Source organism: Tasmannia lanceolata, unplaced genomic scaffold (genome assembly GCF_043159265.1).
Source record: "Tasmannia lanceolata isolate RefF3 unplaced genomic scaffold, GAP_Taslan_0.1 ptg000020l, whole genome shotgun sequence".
NCBI classification, from domain to species: domain Eukaryota; kingdom Viridiplantae; phylum Streptophyta; class Magnoliopsida; order Canellales; family Winteraceae; genus Tasmannia; species Tasmannia lanceolata.
This window is the reverse complement of record NW_027518697.1, coordinates 16344987-16369538: the sequence shown is the minus strand read 5'-3', so window position 1 is coordinate 16369538 and position 24552 is coordinate 16344987. Positions and strand designations below refer to the sequence as shown.

The following is a 24552-nucleotide window of genomic DNA, read 5'->3' as shown; positions in this document are numbered from 1 at the left end:
GTGAGCAGCCCTCTATAAAACTCCACCTGCATGTTGTTTGACTCATCCTAGCCATTCATTCTATAGGACCTCACATAGATAGGGTGTCCCTAAGAAACCACCTCTATACCATAATCCTAACCATTCGATTTATAGGAGTTTAATTTGTAGCCATCCATTTGAAAACCTCCACTAATTATAACCATAACCATAACCCCAATCCTACCTATAACCTACATAACCAATGGGTTGGATGACTCAACCAACTATGGGAAATGGGGTATCTAGAGGGCTGCTCACGGTGAGCGATACCTCAGAAACCTTTTTCCCTATATATATATATATATATATATATATATATATATATATATATATATATATATAGAGAGAGAGAGAGAGAGAGAGAGAGAGAGAGAGAGATATAATTAGAAAGCACTGAAAATAGAAACAAAAAGGTAAAAGAGATAATAAATGCACTTTGATGATGTGGATTCAATGGTTGGGCACTTGCAGCTGAATTTTGCAACGATGCTCTTCAGTTTAGCATTCCCCTATATCTAAATTACATCCTTATGAATGTAAAGTTTCCTCCAACTATTAAATGCCATATAAATATGATTTTTACAGCCACTAAATAGCTTATACATGTAAATCTTTCTATAGCAATTAAATAACTTATAGATCAAAATTTCTTTTTAGCCATTAAATATCTTATATTTTGAATGCTCTGACTCTTTAAATACCTTACACTTTTAAGGGCTGGCTTTGTTTTTTGCATAAATAATGTTCGGGTGCACAGTTCATGCCATTATCTTGTAATAACTAAATATTATTATTAAAAGTTAACCATGCTTGATTTTAGTAAGGCTCCATTCTTTTCCATGTAAAATGGCTGTAAAACAAATTTTATGCTCATTTTCCACCATGTTTGATTTTAGTAAGGCTCCATTCTTTTCCATGTAAAATGGCTGTAAAACAAATTTTATGCTCATTTTAGTAAGACTCTATAAATACCTTACATTTTTAAGCCGTGGCTTTATTTTTTGCATAAATAATGTTCGGGTGCACAGTTCATGCCATTATCTTGTAATAACAAAAAATTAATATTAAAAGTTAACCATGTTTGATTTTATTAAGGCTCCATTCTTTTCAAATGTAAAATGGCCGTAAAACAAATTTTATGCTCATTTTCCACTTCAAAATGGGAAAAATGGGCATAAAATTTAGTTTACGCTTATTTTAAGTCAAAAGAAACATAGCCTAACCAACATAAACTTTTATCAGTTAGGTACCATGCACCAAGCAGAATTCTCCTCTAATAGACTAACCAAATCCTTAACATAACCTAACCCACATTTTTTAAGGGAAGTGATATATCCGCCCCTTTTGGTTACTTGGGACACCGAGCAGCAGGGTATCAATGACTGCAGATGTACTTCATGTCATAAGGCTTCGTATCAATGACTGCAGAGGGGCTGATGTACTTCACGTCATAAGGCTTCGATGGGGCTGATTGCCACGTACACTGTTGCTGGGTGTCCCAAGTAATCAAAAGGGGCTGACATATCACTTCCCTTTTTTAAAGATCCAACTTATAAGAATATATTATCTTTATGATTGATGAACAAAAGCACGCATGACATGCAAAAGCCCTACCCATTTGCTTGGTCAAAGTCTGATGCCTTGAGACATGCAAAAATCAACAGGTTAAGGGGATCAAAGTTCTCGAATAATCAGATGAGGGCAATGGGTAGGGCTTTTGATGGTCAATAATGTTCTTGAGGATTTACATTATCGTGCTTAACAATAAATGGTTTGAATCATTGAACGACTCTTCCATGATCACTAGTTATCGGGTGTTGGGATTAGGAGTGCACCTTGGTGAATTTTTGGGAATTCGGGTTGAGCTTTTACCTTAAAATTAGGTTGGGTTCAAGTTGATTCCTATTCATTTTTTTAGCAAAAGCTCAACCCGACCCGACCCAAGTTGCACCCTAGTTTGGATATAGTGAAAGGAAAATTATAGAAAAAATTCCAAAAGTTCCAGCAAGCTTACAAATTCTCTTGTTAAAAAATTAGATTTTGGAAAAAAATATTCCATAGAAAAAGAGTTTAATAAAATTCACCTCCCATTAAAAAAGTTCCGAGTAAAATTTACATGTATCCAAACGGAGAGTACGTAGATGCAAATCTGTATTTATCTCTTGGTGGGACCCATTAGATGAACGGTCTATAATTTAGATGCCCCACCAACTATATCTCTTGTGGGTCCCACCAACTTTATCTCTTTCAGGTCTCTTCTTACACTGACACAACTGAAAACCAAAATCGATCAAGAGAGAAGCAAGAGGATATGGGAGTCATGGCCAGTCTCTTTCTCCCAAGTTTATCTCCTTCTCCAAATCTCGCCTCTACTCCTACTCTTTCTTCTAAAACCCATTCCAAGGTACTCTCTCTCTCTCTACATATATATATAGAAAGAGAGAGAGAAAAGTGTAGCTACACATACGTGTAGCTAACTTAGCTACACCGACGCCTTAAAATACAGTGGGCCTACATTGTTTGGGTGATGCAAACCATTCATTTGATGGGCCCTCACATAGATAGGGTGTGCCTAAAAAATCAGCTCTACAGGATCTTTCCAACCCTACGATTTGTTGAGGCAAAAATGGACGTGTAAAAACCTTCACAAATCTGTCCATTTTTGCCACCATAGTTTGAAGGGTTGGGATCATCCAATGGAGCTGATTTTTTGGGCACCCATATCAATGTGATGGCCTATCAAATGAATGGTTTGGATCACCCAAACAATGTGGGCCCACTGTATTTTAAGTCGTCGATGTAGCTAAGTTAGCTACACGTATGTGAAGTTCGTGTATACGTGTCGCTGGTGGAGGGGAAACTTCCCATTTTTTTTTTTTGGCATATTGTAGGGGCAAAGCATAGACCAAAATGACAGAAAATGGCAGAATGACTGAGGACATATGAGGAACTTGAAGGAGAACAAAACTGGGATGTGAACGGCATTTTAACAAAAGGAGCAGACGAACTTTAGGGATTTTCCCTTTTAGTAGTAAAGGATTTGCAAAAGACTTGCACCAGGACTTTTATAATGTTGCTGTTCAGAATCACATAGATTAGATAGCTAGTTGAAGTTGTACGGAAGCTGTTTGATGAAAGTCATGTGTGTACATAACTCATCTGCAACTTGTTTCACAAGGATGTGCTGAATACGTTTTGAAAGAGAATTTACAATTTCAACAAGAGCTTATTCAGGTCTGTTTGTATGATTTCGGTGACAACAAGAGATTGTGCTCGAGGGTGTGGGAAGCTATTGATGACGAACATATTACAAAATACATGGTCCAGATATCTTGTGCTTGTATCTTCAACACGCTGATTGTAATCTTTAGTCCAAATATAAGCTTTCATGAATGGAGTTCAAAGGCTTGACATGAGCACATAAAACATTTTTGAGACAGCAGCATGCCCATTGAAGTGATACATTAGTGACAGTAAGGCTCTTAGAATTGAGAGTTGTGTGGCAAGTGAAGCCTACTCTCATGTTACTAATTGCCATTCATTTTCATGGCTGCAAAGACTTCTTATGGTGACAGATTACTTGCATACTTTATGGATGATCAGAGAAGACTAGAAGCTGAACTTCAAAGTAGGAGACAAAGGCAAGAACAGTTCAATTCTAAACACAACCAGTCCCTTCCCTTGCATAGTTCCGGTTTTCAAGAAGGGAGTGGGATAGGTATATGGAAGATGACTATGAGCAGGATTTTGCACATCGAGCAATCCCTAGACACTCTTCGCACATATAGTGATAGACGGATTGAGATCCCTGAGTTTCATTGGGAATGCCAGACGATGCGATCTTTGATTGGTTGAACATCGTTGAGGATGTTTTCCGAGTCCAGAGACCAGAGAGTTCATCTACATCATCAGGCACCTTTGGCCGCTTCCAGATTCCGAGGCGAGGCACATACATGGTGGCGTAGCTTACTACGTTGTAGACTAGAGATTGAAGATTCTCCGATCCGGACATGGGAGGAGATGAGGCATGTACTTGAGCTTCAGTTGATTCCGTACTATTATCCACGTTTGAGGTGACAGAGATCTAGGATGCCGGAGTATACTCCATCACCATCACCAACAGCTAGACACGTTGTCACTCCGTCTGCTACTGTTAGAGCAAGGGTGAGATGCATTTGCTGTGGTATGATTGATCATGATATGTGGAGCTGTCCAACTCGATGTCCACCTTCACCTATTGCTACTACCATTGATGACGACGATGCCAGACAGCCAGAGTATCAGGATACAGTGGAGGAGATTGTTATTTTAGAGCCAGACACATTTGGGTCGAATTGGAGGGGTAGGTTTGTCCAATAAGGTAAAGATTACTGTGAGATAGCCAAAATTGAAATTTCGTGAAAGTATTATTTAACGGAAAATCTCTACTTTTTGCGTGAAATCCCTAAAAGACCGAAATTTACGGGGAAAAAATTCGATCAAAATTTTATACCGTTTCGTGTATACCCAATTTCGGTTTCGTTCTCAACCATTCGTTCTCAACCGAAACCTGAAATTCGGTCGAAATTTAAAACCTCGGATTAGTGATGTTCTGGATAAAGGGGAAGAAATAGATATGGTGTGGTAGAAGAGGTTTCATATCGTAGGGATGATGTGAGCAAGGTTTAAAATTTCGGCCGAAATTTGAGGAAAGCTCTCGGAATATTGTTTTTTTAAGCTAAAATTAGCAAAATTTCGTTTGAAATTTGGTAAAGGATTAAAATAATATTAATTTATCAATTATTTAGCCGAAATTTGGTACATGTCGGAAATTTCGTTTCGGTCCCTACCGGAATCCGAAATTTCGGACCAATTTCTGTCGAAATTTAAAACCATCATGGGATCATGGGAATAGCCAAATACGACGCGGGAGAGACACGTCAGCATCTGCGGTGCAGGAAAAGCATATTGACGGTGCCAGTGATGCTTCGGGCCGAGTGGGTAGTTTGGTGTTTTACTGTTATTGTGACTTCACAGGTCAATAAGTTAAAAATCGACCCTACGTCCCTACTCGGGCATTTCAAAATATTTGTTTGATTTAAATGGTAAATTTTGTTCTTTGTTTTTTTGCTAATTACATTGGATTGGGGCGATGATATTTTCACTCCCCCTTCGGTACGGATTCGGATTCGCTCCCCTTATAACGTGAACAGCGGGCAATTTTTACGCTTTTGGACGTCCAAGACTCCAAGCACGTTACAAGGGGAGCGAATGCGTACAACAGGGGAGTGAACATTGGGGTAAGGGATGAAAGAAGATATAAAATGGTGGGCCATGGAACACTCACAAAGTGCATTTTTTCAATTTTTACGGTGTGCGTGGAGAGAGGTTACAGGTGAGTGAGAGAGAGAGAGAGAGAGAGGGCTTGGTGGAAAAGTATTCCATTTCCGAGAAAACTTGGTAGAAATACTAATTTCCAAAACTTGGTTGTAAATGAGCCCGTCTCAGTCTCTTTCCGTTCTTATTTCCTCCGCAAATCGCAATTTATCTTCCTACTTTTTCTGGCTCATTGCTTAAATCGCCGTTCCAAAAGCTCCAATTCCTTGTGTGTACCCAAAACAAAAGAGAGAAAGATAGAAAAAAATGTTTTCTTTCATCTCCTCCCTCCTTCGCAAAACCCTTCTTCGTCCATCCATTCTCTCTTTCAGACCTCGCCCTTATTGTTCCTTAAGCTCCCCTTGTTCTGCTACTGGGACAGAAATCTAAAGAAGGTGGGTGTTTGTTACCTTTGGAGGTTTGAAAGGATAATCAGGTGGGAAATGGATGGTTACAAGGAAAACACCTCTGGAGTAGGGGCTGTCATTGGGTAAAATCCCTCTCTCTCTCTCTCTCTCTCTCTCTCTCTCTCTCTCTCAAATCCCACCAGATCATAGTATCTCTCTCTGTTTCATCTTTTGATTTGGATTTTATAGCTTAGAAAATTCGGATGTGAAACGGATTAGGTTTTTCTTTTTCTTTCCTTATTTCCATGTTTTAGGTTGCTAAATTAACTTCTTTATTGTTCTATTTATTAAATCTAGATAAACTTTTCTAGGGTTTAGGAAGAAGAATTCCTTTGAGGCCTTTTCCTTTTGTAGCATGCTTTGTATCGAATACTTAATTTTGATTTTTTTTTTCTCTTTTATTTGCTAGGGTATTTCATTGTAGAATGCTGGTGATTTGGGTTTTTATTGCATAATTTTTGTGCATTTGAGTTTTGTCTTTCCTATATCTTTTAGAAATCCAGAGAGATTGTAAGAGATTTCTCTGATAATGTTGCTTGTTTACATTTTCTTTGAAAAATTTCTGTGTATTCCAGTTCTAGTCTAAAACGGTGCTGATTTTGGGTTCTGTTCACAAATTTTGTGTCTTCCTGTTAGTGAATATGATTTTCCATGTTTCTGAGATATTTGAATTGCAGAGAAGCATGAACCTATCTATAATGTAGTAATTTTTTTAACAGTCTGTAAAGTAGAAAGTGGTATTGATTATGGTATTAATTGCAGATTTCTACCGATAGCTGTTACAATTTGATTCAGTTAAATGGCAGCGATGACAAGGCCATGCATTTCTTCTTCTCGAAAGATTTGCAAGGTTGGTGCTATTATTTTAGGGGCCAATCTGGAAGGGGCGCTACAGAGTAGGTGTATGAGGGCTTCCCATATCTCGTCTGGCCAACCTTTTCCCCGTAGCTTCACATCTACCCCAGCAAAACATTTTAGGGTCATTTCGACAGCTTTTTCTGGAACCAGTGAGAGGTGGGGTGTTCCAAGGTTGCCTACAGAGCCGAGAGGTAAGAGATCACCCTTAACATGTTTTTTATTCTTATATATATATTGATCTGTTTCCGGATTTTCAGTTCTTTCAGTTTCAACAATTGAGGGTTTTGTATAATTTTCAAAACACTGGACAATTTAGTAATTCACCGTCTTTTCATGCCTATGATCATATTCAGTTGATTTGATTATTACGAAATAAGTTAAACTGTAAACGTGCCATTTGACAAACAATTCATGATACTGGTAATGTGAATTTTTGGGGTTGAAAATTAGAATCTTCTGATTTCACAAGTGATTTACTAGTTTGGCTTCTCTAACAGTATTTTGCTTTTTCTTTGGTCTCGTTTCAGCATCACCATCCAAGTCCTCAACTATTGCATCTTTTTTGGGTTTATTGAAAAAACAGCGGCATAGTGGTTTATTTTATTACCAGTAGTTTTCCAGTATCTTTTTTCAAACCATTACTTGAAAGCTGAAGGAAATAAGAATTACGAAACAAAACTCATGGGTTTTTTCTTCTTTGTTTTCAATTGTTGTGGCTCTATATAATAATGGCACTTGTAGAGGGCTTGACTTGTTCACATATTTTAGTGTTGCATGGATTCGGATTCGCGTGTCGGGATCCGACACGGATTCGAGGTGTTGGATTCGGAAAACCCCTAAAAGTAGGATTCAGATTCGGTAATTTTTAAATAAAATAAAATTCCCAGAATTTAAATTATATATATATATATATATATATATATATATATATATATATATATATATATAGAGAGAGAGAGAGAGAGAGAGAGAGAGAGAGAGAGAGAAAACAGTTCCTACACATATGTGTAGAGAGTTCTCTACACACTAGCTTAAAATACAGTGGGGGCCCACATTGTTTGGGTGATCCAAGCCATCCATTTTAAAGGCCCTCACATAGATAGACTGTCTAACAAAAAATCAGATCCATAGGATCATCCCAACCCTACGATTTGTGGAGGTAAAATGGATGTAACCTTCACAAATTAGTTCATTTTTTGCCTCCACAGTTCGAATGGTTAGGATGATCCTATGGATCTGATTTTTTGTGGACACCCTATCTATGTGAGGGCCTTAAAAATGAATGGTTTGGATTTTAAGCTAGTGTGTAGATAACTTATCTACACATGTGTGTAGGAACCGTTTTCTCATATATATATATATATATATATATATATATATATATATATATATATTCATGAACATTTTGAGGGTAGAGGGTTGAGGCGAGTTTTGTATTAAGATAGTTGAAGGAGGAAGGGGGTCCATGTTCGAGGGTCGAGGCGCTAGGGTTTTTATTAAAATCGTATGGGTTATGCTTTCATATCAAAAAAGTTAAGAAAATACATTTAAAGGGAAAATATACAGGATTCACATTTCAAAAGAGTCAACGATGAATCGGATTTGCCCGAAGAAAACATGATTCGTGCGGGACACGGCTACGACAAGAATCCGGTTGGGTCCCACGTGAATCCATGTCCGATTCGGATGCAGAGACGTGTCGACACGAATTCGGCATAAGGCATAAGGGGCAAAGAATCCATGTGACAGCTTATTTATAGGGCTAATAGGGTCCGAACTTACGTGATGATGTGAGTGATGAAGGTTCTAGCCAAATGCTCCTTATTGGTTGTTTTATTACCATATTGATAAATCTTTCTTGCCGGAAATCACAATAGCACATAGGCTTTTCTGTTCAAGTCTCTTGACAAGTGGGTTGCCCTGCAATGCACCACAGAGAGAATATACTACTATCTTTTTCAAGGTAGTTGGCATTAAGATAGAATTACAGTCATTTTGGACAAAATGCAAACAGAGACGGTTACCACTCACCTGTCACAGATGACTGAAACAAGATGAATAAATTCAATCATTTGCATGATCAAAATGGAGAAAAAGGGAAGAAAGGGGATTCGAAAGGACGAAGGTCTGGGTGAATTACCGAAAGAATTGGTTCTGCTAAAAGTAGCCCCACTTAAGTTCTAATGCATGTTGGATTCATAGAGGCCCTCAAGAGTGCGTCAGACATTGTCATAAACATCCAAGGCCTGCTCAATGCCTACAAAGTGGTCAAATATACCTTTCGTCTTTGCAAGACATTCTCAAATTCATCATTAAAAGAATGACATTCCCAAATTCTTGATTATTCCTTATTGTTGTTTTGTTGTTCACAATGCAACTGCTTAATGCGGGCTTCTGACTATTGGGGGTTGATCTGATATTGTTCTAACCAAATTTCCACTGACACTAACAATCTAAGCACAGACCTTTGAAGCAGCTCACAGTCTCCCCTCTACAAACAGCTCAGCACCCTCAGATTGGTTGAAACTTGTGAGCCAACCCTCAACCACGGAAGGGGAACGATGGGGTGCAAATCACCCATGTAAATTGCATGGGCTATATGAAATTGCTGCCACATAAAGTTACATGAGAAGATATGTGTCAACTATTGCAACCTCGATGGTAACATCCTCTTCGTAAGAGTTGAAAATGATTGTAGAGCAAGTTTGCAAAAATTTGAGGTTTAGAGAAGTTGGAAGTCTCCTCGGTTGTGGAACCCCTCTTTGCTCCTTGTCGATGAGTAGCATAAATATCTCTGATTATTATTATTATTATTTTTGAATGTCTAGTGCCTATCTCTCATTAGCTCCCTTTTTGATGAGTTTACCACATATGAGATGAGATACTGCATATCTCAAAATAAGTTGCTGTCCACGGTCTCCAAGTTGCTAATAGGCTACTTTTAAAGGAGTCCTCTAGGACTTTTGCAGCTTGCCACCGCATCTCCAACTACTTGGTTTGATAGTTTTCTTTAATCGACAATCCCTTCAAACATAAACTGTCATAGTAGACTGTCAAGCCAAAATAGAACTCCCATGGATGACAGCCCCAACAGTCTTACTTACCTTGCCAGGTCAGGGTGCCAAAACCACACCACATCAGCAGTGGCTAAAAGGACACATGCCAGATTGTGATCGTTTCCACTTGTAGTACCACCATATGGGTCCACCCTTAGCCACGATCCACTTGGATCATGGCTACTTAGAGGATATATTTTTTTGGGGTTTTGGGGATGGGGGATCTGCTTACCCTCGATCTCAGTTTAACCAGCTCCAGCGGCTTGGCTTGAGCTTTCTTGTTCCTCCAATCGGCCCTCCTTTCTTTGAGTATATCCAAACTATTTCTCTCTTCTGAGAATCGCCTTTGATTCTTTGTCATGATTCCGTCGAAATTGATGTGACTGCCTTGACCAGTGGTTGCTTCCTACGTATCTTGTGTTGCACTGATCTTTTGGAAGATAAACCGGTTGTCTCCTTTAGCCGATGCTCCTCAATCGGCGATGATCGTTGATGGATTGTGGCTACTGTTATATTTCTTACTCCTTTTGGTTCTCCTCATCCCCGGGATTCGAGGTTGATGCACACACAATCTGATGAGACCAGTCTTACTTTAGTTCTGTTGCCTTTTGTTTTGATTGGTAAAAAAATTTCATTAAAAAAGAAGGGGAGGCCAAGCTGGTCGATACATTTTGTAGAGGAAAAGAAGCATAAAATACAAGAGAGGAATGTGTGGTTGTTTAACTGATGAACTTCATTCCATCATTACATAATATTGCCTTTTTATTTCATTCAAGCTTAACTTCTCATTATTTCTTTTTAATGGTTGTAAGCAGTTCCAGATTGTAGGCCCCCTTCTGCAATAGGGATTATCAACAGGCGCTTATTCAGTGCAGATATAAGTGATTTGCCTGTCATAACTGACCCTGATGTGAAAGATGCATTCAAGGATTTAATGGCTGCAAGCTGCAAGTTGGGATGAGCTTCCTGATGCTGTTATCAATGGTGCCAAGGCGGCATTATCAAAAGATACTGAGGATAAGACTGGACAGGAAGCTTTAGCAAATGTTTTCCGTGCAGCTGAGGCTGTCGAGCACTTTGCCGGGGTCTTGGTGTCTCTGAGAATGGAGCTTGATGATAGCATTGGACTAAGTGGTGAGGTATGCCAAATCTGTCATGGCTGTGGATTTAAATTTCAGTTTCGGTTTCTGCTGAAACCAAAATTTCGGCTGAAATCCAATAAAAAAGTATTAATTTATTATTTCGGAAATTTCGGTAATTTTGGCCGGAATTTCAAAAAAATAATATATTTTTGAAAAATATTCAATTTGTCGAAATTTGGGAAATCTCAGCCGAAATTTGGGAAATCTGAAATTCCGTATTTCGGGAAATTTCGGTTTGGGTCCCAACTGAAATCCGAAATTTCGGATTTCGGCTGAAATTTAAAACCATGGTCATGACTAAGTTGGGAAAATACAAGTCATGACTGAGTTGCCACCTGTCATTGCTTTTTCTGGATATTGATGGTTGGGTTTGTTCTGCAGAAAGTGGGGCGTGTCTCTGATGAGTTCCGAGATGCTCTGAGTGCAGTATACAGGCGCTACATGACGTATTTGGATGCATTTGGTCCCGATGAAACCTATCTGCGAAAGAAAGTTGAAGTGGAATTGGGAACAAAGATGATACACATAAAGATGAGATGCAGTGGCCTTGGCTCGGAATGGGGAAAGGTAAAATCATTTCTGATTGATATTTGTTGCATTAATGCTATTTAGGTTTATAATTTAATGATTTTGAGGGTTGGATGGTCAAATTTGGTTCAATGTATAATAACAGGCATAGGTTTTAAGATTGTTGTTATGCAAGAGAAGTATTAGGAATCAATTAAAAGTAGTAAACTTTCTAAAGAATTGAACAATCACACAAAATGACCCAATAAATATTAACAAACAATGATAGAGAGAGGTACGACAACAATTGATTTGATCAAAACATGATCTAAGTTGGGTAAAGACGTAAAAGCCCTAAACGCAAGACAATAAACTCATAACTATTCATTCACCTGCTGAAAAGTACATCAAAATTCTCTCTCTCTCTATAACCTTTTTCGAATAATACCTACAAGCTTAGAAAGAGAGGGCAAACCTTGGTGCGACGGTAAGGTTGCTCCATTGTGACTTGGTGGTCACAGGTTCGAGTCTCGGAAACAGCCTCTCTGCAAAGCAGGGGTAAGGCTGTGTACATCTAGCCCTCCCTAGACCCTGCAATGGCGGGAGCCTTGTTCACCGGGCCGCCTTTTTTTTACCTACAAGCTTAGGAGTATTGATTGAACGCCATCCTTACTATCTAGTACATATTACATTCCAAAGTCATTGTTATTTTGTATCATCTTTTGCAAATTAAGATCAGAAACCTCCTTTACAAGGCTTGAGTTTATAATCTTCCTTCATAAGAAAAATTGTTTTTTTTTTCTTCTTCTTTCACAATAGAACGTATTTTAATTTTCCCTATGAGTTGCATGACTATCATATTGCCATGGTCTCTCTAGCAAAATATGTGACATGCATCCATCGATACTCCATCACACCACACTCCTTTGTACAAGCCCTAAGTCGATGAGAAGATTTGATGTCAGTGCATTCTCCATCATCCAACTCTCTCTTAGCATCGACTTCGTTTCTATGTTTTATTCCATGTGATGAATCCACAACCAACACAAGTCGATCTAGCCTTTGCAACGCCCTTAGGAGAATTTTTCCCAATTGACCAATCCTTTCATCTAGAAAAAAAACATCTGTGGTTCCATTATAAATCCTCGTAATGATTTTCCAAATCAAACGGGCTTTGATACTAATCTGATGCAAGAAAACTACAAGGAACCCACAAAACTTGGTAGAAAATTGAACTATCACATAAATGATCCAGTAGATCTTCACTAGTAATGCTATAGAGATAAAATGACAATATATATTGATCAGAAGATGGTCAAAGTAGAGTAAAACCAAAAACTCAGTAGGGAAAGCTTGTAACTATTTATTGACTCCGGAGAAGTACACAACTTCATATAGATATGCCAAAAAAATACTTGGAAGACCCTTTTTTTCCTTACCATTGGTATAGGATCAATTTCAGCCCTTAGATATCAACCTAAATAAAGGCTAGTTTCTATTTTAGAGCTGCCCAAAATAAAAATAGAAGTATCTTACATTTTATTGTCCTAGAAATGCTATTGACATTTTCATCTCATAGCCCCTGTCAAAACCTACTTAAACTTCGCCCTTGAAGTAAATAAAAATTACTGAAAATCCCGATAAATCATGACCCAAAGTGTCAATTTTTGTGACAGACTGAGCTCTTTACACCTATTGATGTTAGCTTAATATTTCGAACGCCTTCAGGCCCACCTTTGGGCCTTGATCGTCCCTTTTATTCTCTTAGATCATCTTTGCTGGATTATGAGCTTGCTCCTGATCGTTGCCTGCACCACAAGGTCTCAAAGATCCATGGCATACGATTTATCAAGGTTAAATAAGTTTTAAGTCTTTCTCTACTCTTTCTTTCTTCATTAGCTAGTGATGGGGTTGACAACTGTGCGGCTTTTGGTGTTTGGGATTTAAGATTTTGTAGCTTCTACTGAAAGACAAAATGCTTAATGTGCCTTGTAGGTTTCAAACTTGTGGTCTTCAACTTGTAACAATGTAATGGAACTGTGTGTGTTGCATTGATTCTGGCTATAAAAATCTGAATTGGAGCGTGATTAAGTAGCACTGTAAGGACTTTCTGATATGTGTTTTCTTTTCTTTGGATTACAGATCACAGTTCTTGGGACTTCTGGACTTTCTGGATCATATATCGAGTACAGAGCTTAATAAAATGTCAAACAGGCAGACTTAAAGAAGACTTTGTTACTTAAATCTTTGCTTTTTGTAGAGCTTTTGGCCTTGCCTTGACTGGATAGCTTGCTTCTCCCAATAATTCAGATGGGTAAGTTTATTATCTCCATGTTTGGCATTGAAGTGTTTTGTAGGGAAATATGAGCAACACCAACACATCCCCATTGCAAAGCATGAAATAATAGTGATTTTCTGTCCGATCTCTCTTCTTTTAGTACTTGGAACTTTTGATATTCTTCTAATTGCTGTAAAATTGAAAAAAACAAAGCATGCTCTGTTCTGTTCCACTATCATGGAGGTTGCTTTGCTGGGGCCTAACATCATTGTAATACCAGGCATGCCTACATATTGTACGGTGGCCCACGTTTGGTTTGAATGGTGGCCCACCTTTTGTTATGTTAGGGATGCCTACATATTGTGGCCCAACTTTGGTTGATCTAGACCGTCTACTTGACAACCTCATGTTATTAGACCATTGATGAGGAACCACCCAAGGGTTTGACTTTCAGTTTTGGTTTGGCCACTACTGAAATTGAAATATTTCAGTTTCGGTAGAAATTTCAGCCTGAATCTTGTAAAATTCGGTGAAATTTTTTTATATTTCTAAAACTTCAATGGAGATCTTGTAAATTTTCGAGGAAATCTGGCAAATTTCGGCGAAAATCTTGTAAGCGAAGACAAAATTTCGTGTAGGTCCTGGCCGAAACCAAAATATTTCTGCTGAAACGACATGTTTTGTTTGGGCCGAAATTTTAGACCATGGATCCGCCCCTTGGAGATCATCGCATATTTTCACAGGGTTCTTATATGATGGATGTGCTTATTTTTTTCAAAGGAAAAAGATGAGCGGGCAGAAGTACAAGTGGTGCTTACTTGGTCAGTGATCCAATATGACAATGCAATGGTCAACACCCATTGGATAAAAGTCCTCTGATCTAATGTTTAGAATGGTCGAGGTTCTTTTGGGCCATGGCACCTCTGTAGGGCCTCACCAAATGAATGTTCAAGATCATGTTCTCATACATGTGGGCTCGTAGGTTTTTCGTCCATCTGGGATGCATAAAGTAGGGATGCAACTTGGGCCAGGCTCAACCTGAACCCACAGGCAGCTCGGGTTGAGTTGGGTTGGCATTTCCTCAAGTTGGGTTTAGGGCCACAGGGCAAACCGACCAGACCCAAACCTGCCCTTGTCCTCTAATTTTATTGCGAATTTCAAAATCTTAGGGTTATTTTTTATGTATTTTACCCAAGGCCTTCCTTGACCTGAAGCTCAGTTTAGGTCGGGTTAGGGTGGAGAGAAAGCTACTTCGAGTTGGTCTACGGTTTCCTATGGTTAGTATCGTATTATGTATGTTGGCGTGCAACTTGGGTCAGTTTCAAACCTAACTCAATTTTGGTTCGGGTTGGGTTGGCATTTCGTTATGTTGGGTTGATTTAATTTCTAGTTGGGTTAGGGTAGAGGACTTGGGCAACCTGAGGCCAACCTTCGTCCTCTAATTTTATTGTGATTTGCAAAATCTTTGAGGTTTTTTTTTATTTTTTTTTATTTTGTAGTTTTTATATTTTTGCTCTAGGCTAACTTCAACCCAAGCAGACCCGATTTGAAAAAAAAAGATTTGAAAAAAAAAAGGGGGGGAGGGGGTTAGACAAGCTGGGTTAGGGTTGAGAGATTTAGAGGCGGGTTGGGTTAGGGTTGAGGGAATACTATCTCAGGTTGGCAGGGTTGAGTTGCACCCCCACATTATGTTTGACTTACTTGATTTTTTTCCTTGTGTTAAATATTCTATCGCGAAAATGCTAAGCGTTTAAAATTTTCTTATATTGATATTTAATTAACAAATCGTTTGTTTATCAAGCTAGAAAAAAAGTATGAAACATGGTGTTGAGTCGGTCTTTTCACTTCATATTTTACGTAAGTCGGCCATATCCCACGTTTACAGTATTGAAAGTGTGATTAATCAGAGAAAATTGTGCTCACGATCTCTATTGATAGCGTGATTAATCAGAGAAAGTTCTGATTCACTTCTTACCTTTCATATGCATGAAATCCTTCTAACCCATAGGATTAAGATAGCCCACCATGTTCATGCACATCTCTAATTAGATCTTAACGTTAATTAATATTTTATTTCCAACATGCTCTGGGAGCGAGATAAATGATATTTCCACCCCTTTCCAATATTTCCCTTAAAATAAAGTCATTTTTAGGAAAAAGACAAACAAAAGGGGTGGAAATTCTGAACAAGGTTTTTTTAAGTGGTTTTTGCAAAAGAAGTCCTCTACTTTGCTTTATTTGCCAAAAAAACATATTAGATTTTTTTTACTTGCAAAAGACCAAAATGTCCTTATGTCTGAAAAGTTGAAAATTACCTTTTAAAAAATTTAAAATACCCGTGATGCTTTGGTAGGATGAGTCCCACCAACTCAGCACAAACTCATGCATTAGGTGGGGCCCACCATTTTGTCATGCAAAATTCACTCAGTGATGGTGACTCTATTTGCAAATTTTAAAACTAGAAGACTCTTTTTGCAAATGTGTAAGACTTCTTTTGCAACAACTCCTAATGATTATTCTAAATCCTGCTTTGGTAATGTCACTCTTCACTTTACGAAACGCTATTTTGATTGGCTCCTGATTACAATTTTGAACCTAAGAAACCTATCACAGCTAATTAGGAAAAATTAGGAAAAATTTTGAAAAGAAGAGAAATGATATTTCCACCCTTTTTGAGCATTTCTGTTAAAATTAAGTCATTTTTCAGAAAAAGACAAATGAAAGGGATGGAGATTTTATTTCTCCTAACAATAAAAATAAGGGAAAATTGTTAGGAAAATGCAAAGTTTTCATTATATTGTGAAGTAAGGGTAGAGTTGGAGAAATTGTAAAAGAGGGGTTGACAGGTACGGTCAGACATTGAAATAGACGAAAATACCCCTCTTTAGTTTTTACTTTTCTTACTTTTAACTTTTAACCCATTATTTTTCACCGTTTCTCACTTCTACCGTTCTCTCTTCTCAAACGAGGGTTTCATCTCGCCGGAGAAACTCGTCGTCGACCTCGTCTCGTACGTCGCTCCCGAAGCTCGTTGTACTCGCCGGAAGCACGACACCCATTATTTTTCACCGTTTCTCACTTCTACCATTCTCTCTTCCGAAACAAGGGTTTCATCTCGCCAAAGAAACTCGTCGTCGACCTCGTACGACGCTCCCAAAGCCCGTTCTACTCGCCGGAAGCACGACCTACTCGGCGGAAACCACCCCCTCTCACCGAAAATCAGTTTCCTCCCCTATACGAAGGTAATTTTGAAAGATTTCATCTAGGGTTTTGTTTATTTTGGGTTTTTTTTCTTGAGGGGTTGGATCTCACACACTTCCAACAATGTCTGTTGCTCTCTGAACCTCTTTTAAGTGCCTCTTGACTAGTGTGTGAAACGGATTTGCATTAGTATGTTATTTTCAAGGCTTTGAAATGCTTTCGAAGGGGTTTCATTTGGATGGTTTTCGAATTTTTAGGGTTTCAATGGGGTGGAACCATTAATTGTTAGAAACAAAATATTTTGATATAGGGTTTCTAGGTTTTCAATGGTTGGGCTTTGATTTTTTGTTTGAAAGGGTTTCATTTAGGGCTTTAAATGGTTTCAATGATCTCATTTAAGGTTTCAATGGGTTTGAATGGTTTAGGGTTTCATGTAGGGTTTTTCAATGCTTTAATTTAGGGTTTCAATGGTTTCAGTGGTTTGAATGGGTTAATTTAGGGTTTGGTTTTCAATGGTTTCAAAAGGTTTCATTTAGGGTTTCAATAGTTTTATTTAGGGTTTGAAACAACATTTTGGGATTGAAAGGGTTTCATGTAGGGTTTCATTATTTTCATTTAGGGTTTCAAAGTATTTCAATGGTTTAGGGTTTAATTTAGGGTTTATTTAGGATTTCAATAGTTCTCAATGGTTTGAGTTAGGGTTTTAGTTGGGGTTTCAATTCTTTCATTTAGGGTTTCAATGGTTGCAATGGTTTAAGGGGTTTCGGTTAGGATTTCAATGGGTTTCAATGGTTTCAAAAGGTTTCATTCAGGTTTTCAATGGTTTCGGCATATTTCATGTTGGATTTCACCCTAGTTCATAGGGTTTCATTTAAGGTTTCAAAAGGTTTCAATGGTTTATGGTTGCATTTATGGTTTCATTTAGTGTTTCATATATGGTTTGAATGGATTTAATGGTTTCAAGGATTCATTTAGGGTTTCAATGGTTGCATTGGTTTGTTAGGGTTTGAAAGGGTTTTATTTAGGGCTTAGAAAATTGGAACCAGTATTCCATGGAAGTTGGATTCATGGAACCAAATATTAGAAAGTTGGAAGCAGTATTCGATGAATCCTCTATCTAGTAATATTGGTTCCAACTGTCTAATTTAAGGTTCCCTGGATCCTCTAATCAGTAATCTGTTCCAACAGTCTAATATGTGGTTTCAACTGTTGAAATTGTTGTTCCAAAGGGTTTCATTTGACTTGGTATTTCAGCATTTTTCATTTTCGGTGTGAAAGGGTTTCATTCAATGCGTTGAAGGCTTTCACTTGGGGTTTCAATGGTTTTGAGTGGTTTCAATGGTATGAATGGATCCTCTCTGCGGTAAATACTAATTCCAATTTCGTAATATGTGATTCCAAATGTTGTTTTAGTGGTTCCGAGGATCCTGTGACAGTGGTTTGAAGTGGTTCGGAGTCTGTAAAGAGTGGTTTTGTTTGAAGTCTGTAAATGTTTTTAAATTCAAGTATCTATATAGTGTTCCATGTGTCTAATAGTAATTAAATGTGGTTTGAAGTGTGTTATACTGCATCGTAGTTTTGTGAATGAAATAATAGTGTGTTTGAAGTTTCTTTTCGTTCAAGTATCTTGTCCTGGTTTATGCAGAGAAGAAGTGGAAGTGGTTCTCTTTTTCGTATTTGCAACCCCCTAAAAACCTAAGCCAAAACCCCATATAGAGATCATGTCGCGCACGAAGAACGCGAAGAAGACTGCCATTGTGCCCGAAGGCTCTTCCAGCCGCAAACGGAATGGGAAGGCTGTCCGTGAGCCCTCCCCTCCCACACCTCCCTCCGAGGAAGCTGAATATATGGGCGAAGGAGAGGAGGATGTCGAGGTCGGCTCCGTAAAGGCGGCATCCTCCGTCCATCGTATAGAAAGGAAGGGCATATTGCGAGGTAGGAAAATCGTCTTTGAAGATCTTGCCGCATATGATGTTCGATCCTTTTTATGGCCTTTGGATGGGTCAATTTTCTCGGAGTACACTGCGATTCATACCCGACTCTTGTCAAACAATTTTATGCCAATTATAGAGTCGACGAAGATTATAAGTTCTTCCACTCCATAGTCAATAATAAAACCTTTCGCATGACCATGGAGAAGTTTTGTGAAGTTGCCTCTCTTCCCACCACAGGCGACGAGATTTTCTTCTGGCCCGGTACCATGGATGACTTTGATCGTTATATGGTTGATCCTGTCACTGCTTATGGGGACCTTGGTTGCAGACTCCCACCTAATGACAGGTCAACCAACGTGTCCTACAATTCCCTTAGCCGTAGGTGCAAAGTCCTACATAAGATTCTGATAAGCAATATCACGCATCGCGGAGGTAATAGTGACATGGTCCGGCCTTTTGAGGCGTTTATTATGTATCGACTTCTAAAGGGGCAGCCCCTTCACCTTGGCTATATCATACTTAGCTTCATGGAGGACACGAGGACAAAGGCCTTGGCTAGTCTACCATTTGGGATGCTTCTGACACGTATCTTCCAACATGAGAAGCTCATCCAAGGTAGCGAAGAACGCGTTCGTCCTTCTAATCCAATGAATCGTACAACTATAAAGGCAATGCGACTTGATGAGCAGAGGCCTGCTCCACCACCTCGTCCGCAGGCTCAGCGTGTATCAGCAGAGGAGCTCGTTGCATATCGTCATTCACCTCCCTCACTGAGCAGGTTTCTTCACTGAGCGAGTTGGTTCGTCGCCTGCTGCCCCTAGATCATTAGGTTGTTGCTGCCGATGAGAGCTGTACATGATCCCTATGCAGTTATTTACTTTTTGGTTTAGTGTTTCTGGCATGTATATGGATGGTATATTATTATGGTTGTTATGAAGTGATATGTTACTATGGTTGATATTATGGATGGATGGATGGTATGTTATATTTGGGTTTGATATGTTATTATGGATGGATGGATGATATGTTATTATGGTTGTTCTATTTCTCTGTCTTGGATGGATGGTATGTTTTCATGGTTGTTATGAATAGCAATGGTCCTGCTAATCTAATGAATGGTACAACTCTAAAGTGAGTTGGGGATATTTGTGAGGCCTTTATGGATAATTTTGATTCTCTTTACCTGTGCATGGGACTAACAGTGTGTTTCAAGTGGTTGTCGGTGCTTTCTACAGATTGTGTTTAACTTAAGGATATAAAGGTTCCCATTTCCTTCGTTGCGGCTTCGTCATGGTGATTAACTTCTCCATTTCCATTTGCATCTCCTTAAGTTTCTACCTCAACTGTTTCCTAATAGCTTTTTTTGCAGGCCAAATATGTCTTATCTAGATGCTGTCCTTCCCGCTTCCAGGAGTCCTTCAAAACGTTTCGATTACATGATGCGCATAAGAATTTGATAAATGAGACCCCATTCAGAGATTTGCTACTACACAAGAACCTCGAGGATGTCGAGTTGCGCAAGAGGATTTTGACGACATTGGTGAGAAAGTGGGATCCGAAGCAGAAAGCATTTAGATTGGGGAGCATTGTAGTTCCTTTTCTAGTTAGTGATGTAGCAAAAATATTAGGATTAACTATGAGAGGGGAGAGGGTGCAACTAGATTGGGATAGCATCACAACGATGGATGGTTGGAGGTTTGGGCTTCCAACAGCCACCTTCAAAGAGGTCGTAAATGTTATTCATGCGGAAATGGATTCAAATGAAGAAGAGTCGATAAAGTCGACAGTGAAACATATGATCTTGTTATTCTGCAGTATTGTCTTGTTCGCACAGAGGGATCACAAGGCATGTTCTTGCCTGTTCCCTTATATTGATTTGGGGACTATAGGAGATGTTGCGTGGGCTTATCTCGTTCATGAATTCTTGGTCCTGTCCTTAAATTCACATGCTGCACTTGGTGGGAAGGGGCATATATTGGGTTGCTCTATCATTTTACAGGTAATTTTCCATTCATGCCTTATAGTTACTTGTTTCTAAATGATAGGAGTGCGTAAATAATGTAGCGTGATTTCAGGTATGGCTATTTGAGCATACCACGTTCTGGGTACATGATTACCCTGATGCTTATCCACGTCTATTTAAGTGGATCGGTGAGGATACGAAGAAGACGGAGCATAGAAAGTTGATTGACCGTGTTGGTGATGGGATGGTAAAACCAACAGAGGTGAGAGATTAATGTTAATTGGTCGTTGTATGTATGTCTTGCGTGTTGTTTTCTTACATTCCTATTTGTAATAAAAAAATATGACATTTATTTCAGGTGGTTCTGATGTTTCAAACTATGGCGAGAGAGGAAGCCCTACTGCTCGCCCAGGTTGAGGACGACGTTGTTGGTGTTGTAGAGGATTCAGTGGGGGATTCGATTGGGGCAATTGTGCCTACAGTGGGGGATGCGATCGGGCCAATTGTGGCATGTAAGGGGAGAGAACGAAGGAGAGGGATGAAAGTAAGAGAGGGACTTCTGAAAGAAGTAGAGGAATCCGTATCTCATAGTTCTTTGTTGGAGAGGATAGTGAAACTTGAACGTGAAGTGAGGGAGCTAAAAAGACAGTTGAAAGGGACAAATTCATTGAAGAAGGTGTACAGTTATCGGGTGAGGAGGAGAAGGTAGTAAAGGATAAAAAGAAAGATGCTCGAACAAAGAAGAAGCAAACAAATGAAGATGAACAACTGGATAAAACAGGACATATTGAAAAGAAAGATGGGGACGTTGGGATAGGGAGTGATAAGGGACGTTGGGAGGGTGGATTAGTAGAAGATCTGAAGACGATGGATATTGTAGAGTTTGGGTATGATGTTGGGAAAGATGTGGTTGTTGATCCAATAGACGAGATCTATATTAATAGTCAAATTACAGAGGATGACCGGGAGGCTGCAGCTAATATAGTTGCTATCTTGCTTGACACTCCCGAAATGAAGAGTAAACAATGGAGCATTGAAAACAATGTAAAGCAACGTCGAAGGCGAACAAGACCTAGCAGAGCAATAAGATCACCATATTACATAGGCCAGTGGAAATTCAAAGATGCTCTTGCCAAAGTCACTGGGCCTGCAGCGACCAAGGTGGATGCTTTGGCAGCGCTACAACCTTGGTAAATTCCTTATAACTTAGATTGTGTTGGAAAGCCCGTTTAATTTTTTGGAACTCTATCTTGTCCGATTAAACTCATAGATAGGTTGTTTCAGTAGAATGATCTGAGCTAATGTCCATAGAGGGAGATGGCTTTTTACTGGATTTGCAGTGACAAAGTCATTCAAAGTGATGGGTACTACATGTGTAAAGAAGACTTGCTTCTACTAAGCGATCGTAGAGGGTGGTTATCATCTCCGGTGATTTTATGTTATTTGTTAGATATGGTTCATTGAGTAACGTAAAGAGTGAGCGCACATTTCTTATTAAGTTCCTTCTCGTTGACCAATGGTCTGTTTTGTAGATCGTTAATGTATATACCGACTACTTGAACTTGCGGGACGAATGTTTGCGAAAAGAACAAAAGGGAGCATGCATTTGCCTTACTACCCATCTAGCTGTGAGATTAAAGTGACTTACATTACAAGTAATGATTTGTGTATTTGAAGCTGCCGGCAATTCTAACATTTGTTTTCGTGGTTGCAGCAACTTAGAATAACCGATAGATGTGAAAATCCCGAAGCATGTTCCCGATTCGTAAAGCGTCTAGAGAATATCTCAGTTAAAGAGCTAAGAAAAGTACTCATTCCAATCAACATAGATTTGGTTCATTGGGTTCTTCTACTCTTGGATATGGGTCAGTGTACCTTCGCTCTTTACGACTCTCTAGTCGCTCGCACGGATCCTAGAAGGGTGCAACTCCTTGTGAGTACTACCCTAAACTTGTTTCGTAAGCCAAATATTAATTTCTGCTGACTACTGGCATAACGTACTGAATTATTGATTTGTAGGTTGATTACCTTGTTCAATGGTTCAAAAGGGTGAAAGACATTGATATAAGTGCATTCCCCATTGATGAAGTCGTTGTTCGGCCCATACAAAATAACGGGTGATGTAACTTCCAATTACTTGAGTTAGGGAAACCTACGTAAACGATTAATTCTTATTGTTGCATATTCTTCATGTTTTACAACTACGATTGTAGGCTGTTCATTTTGAAAGAGATGGAATACCTAAGCCATGACGCTAGTTTGGATTTCACCCAGAAAGATATTACGGCTATGCGAACTTCTCTATTTTCTGAAATGTTAAATGGGGTGTATGGGACAGTATCCATTTAACTTTTGGGAGGAAGTGATGTTGTAACTTTGTAATGTAGTTGTTGTTTTGTTTCGTGGGCATGATTTGTAATGTAATTGTCGTTTCAGTTATTTTGTGCTTATTTTGTTCTTGATACATAGCGATGCATATCGATGTCTGCAGGTTTAATTTGTGAGTTATGTATTGTTTACTAGGACTTGGTAATTGAGAAACACCTAAATAGCCTCCTCATTCTGACCTTCTATGCAACAGGCTTAAAATCACAGTCGAATCATATGGTCTACCCCCGAGCCACCAATTTAATCTTCGGAGTTCCGAAACAGATTTCTGAACTTCTCATTCCGACTCCCGAATGATGCCCATAGGGGAACCTCCGAATATTGACAAGGACGAACCCAAAACCTGGGCATCCCTTCGGGAGTCCGACTGAATATTCGGACTCCCGAATCGGAATTCCGAAGGTTTCATTCGGACTTCCGAATGATCCCAGGAGGGACCCAAAACTACTGGACATCTTTCGAGAGTCCGAATGAGACCTTCGGAATTCTGATTCGGAAGTCCGAAGATTCAATCGGACTCTCGAAGGATGGGCAGTTAGAACCCACTACTACTGGACATCATTCGGGAGTCCGAATGATTCTTCAGACTTCCGAATCGGAATTCTGAAGGTCTCATTCGGACTCCCGAATGATCACCAGGGGGAACCCAAAACTACTGGACATCCTTCGGGAGTCCGATAGAACCTTCGGAATTCTGATCCGGAAGTCCGAAGATTCATTCGGACTCCAGAAGGATGGCCAGTTGGAACCCAAAACTACTGGCCATCCATCGGGAGTCCGAAGATTCATTCAGACTCCCGATGGATGGCCAGTAGGAACCCAAAACTTATGGTAGTCCATCGGGAGTCCGAAGGAATTTTCGGATTCCCGACTTGGGCGTCCGAAGCTTCTTTCGGACTCCCGATGATCCCCATTACAAACAAAAATTACTTTAATGCAATCGGGAGTCCGAATGAACCTTCGGAATTCCGAAGCGGGAGTCCGAATCGGCTTTCAGATTCCCGATGATGCCCAGATTGGATGCCAATTCTACTCGCATTAATTCGGGAGTCCGAATTAATCGTCGGACTTCCGGATAAGAGTTCAGAAGGTTCTTTCGGACTCCCAAATAAACCCAGATTGGAGACCAACTCTATACAGAGAGAGAGAGGGTAGAGAGATAGAGAGATAGAGAGAGTTAGATAGAGAGAGAGAGGTCAACATAAACATGGCAATAACAAAACAAAAGTGTTCAAACAGTTGTTCCAATGTGAACAGGGTGTATCCAATAGCAATTAAAATTGTGGTTCCAAACAAAATTGTTCAACCAGTTGTTCCAAAATTGTGGTTCCAAAAAATGTACAGTTCCGGGCAACTAGTGGGTACAATAACGTTTAATTTTTACAATTTTCGTCTGAGTAAGTATCATGTGTAGTAACAAGGTTCCCAAAATCATTGCCACT

The 24552-nt window shown here is 39.3% G+C and overlaps 1 protein-coding gene and 1 pseudogene across 2 annotated transcripts; both read left to right on the top strand.

The window, feature by feature from the left end:
• Nucleotides 1-4110: 4110 nt before the first annotated feature.
• LOC143853823 (succinate dehydrogenase subunit 5, mitochondrial-like) lies at nt 4111-13769 on the top strand (annotated as a pseudogene). The gene is made up of 4 exons (XR_013237294.1): nt 4111-4363; nt 10513-10836; nt 11221-11406; nt 13489-13769. The product of XR_013237294.1 is annotated as a succinate dehydrogenase subunit 5, mitochondrial-like (transcript).
• An 8273-nt stretch (nt 13770-22042) lies between these two features.
• Nucleotides 22043-22981, top strand: LOC143854065 (putative ubiquitin-like-specific protease 1B). Its single transcript, XM_077363807.1, has 4 exons — nt 22043-22150; nt 22255-22350; nt 22437-22655; nt 22742-22981. The coding sequence occupies exons 1-4, from the start codon at nt 22094-22096 to the stop codon at nt 22841-22843; spliced, it is 474 nt and encodes a 157-aa protein (XP_077219922.1). The 5' UTR covers nt 22043-22093; the 3' UTR covers nt 22844-22981.
• The last annotated feature ends 1571 nt before the right edge of the window (nt 22982-24552 follow it).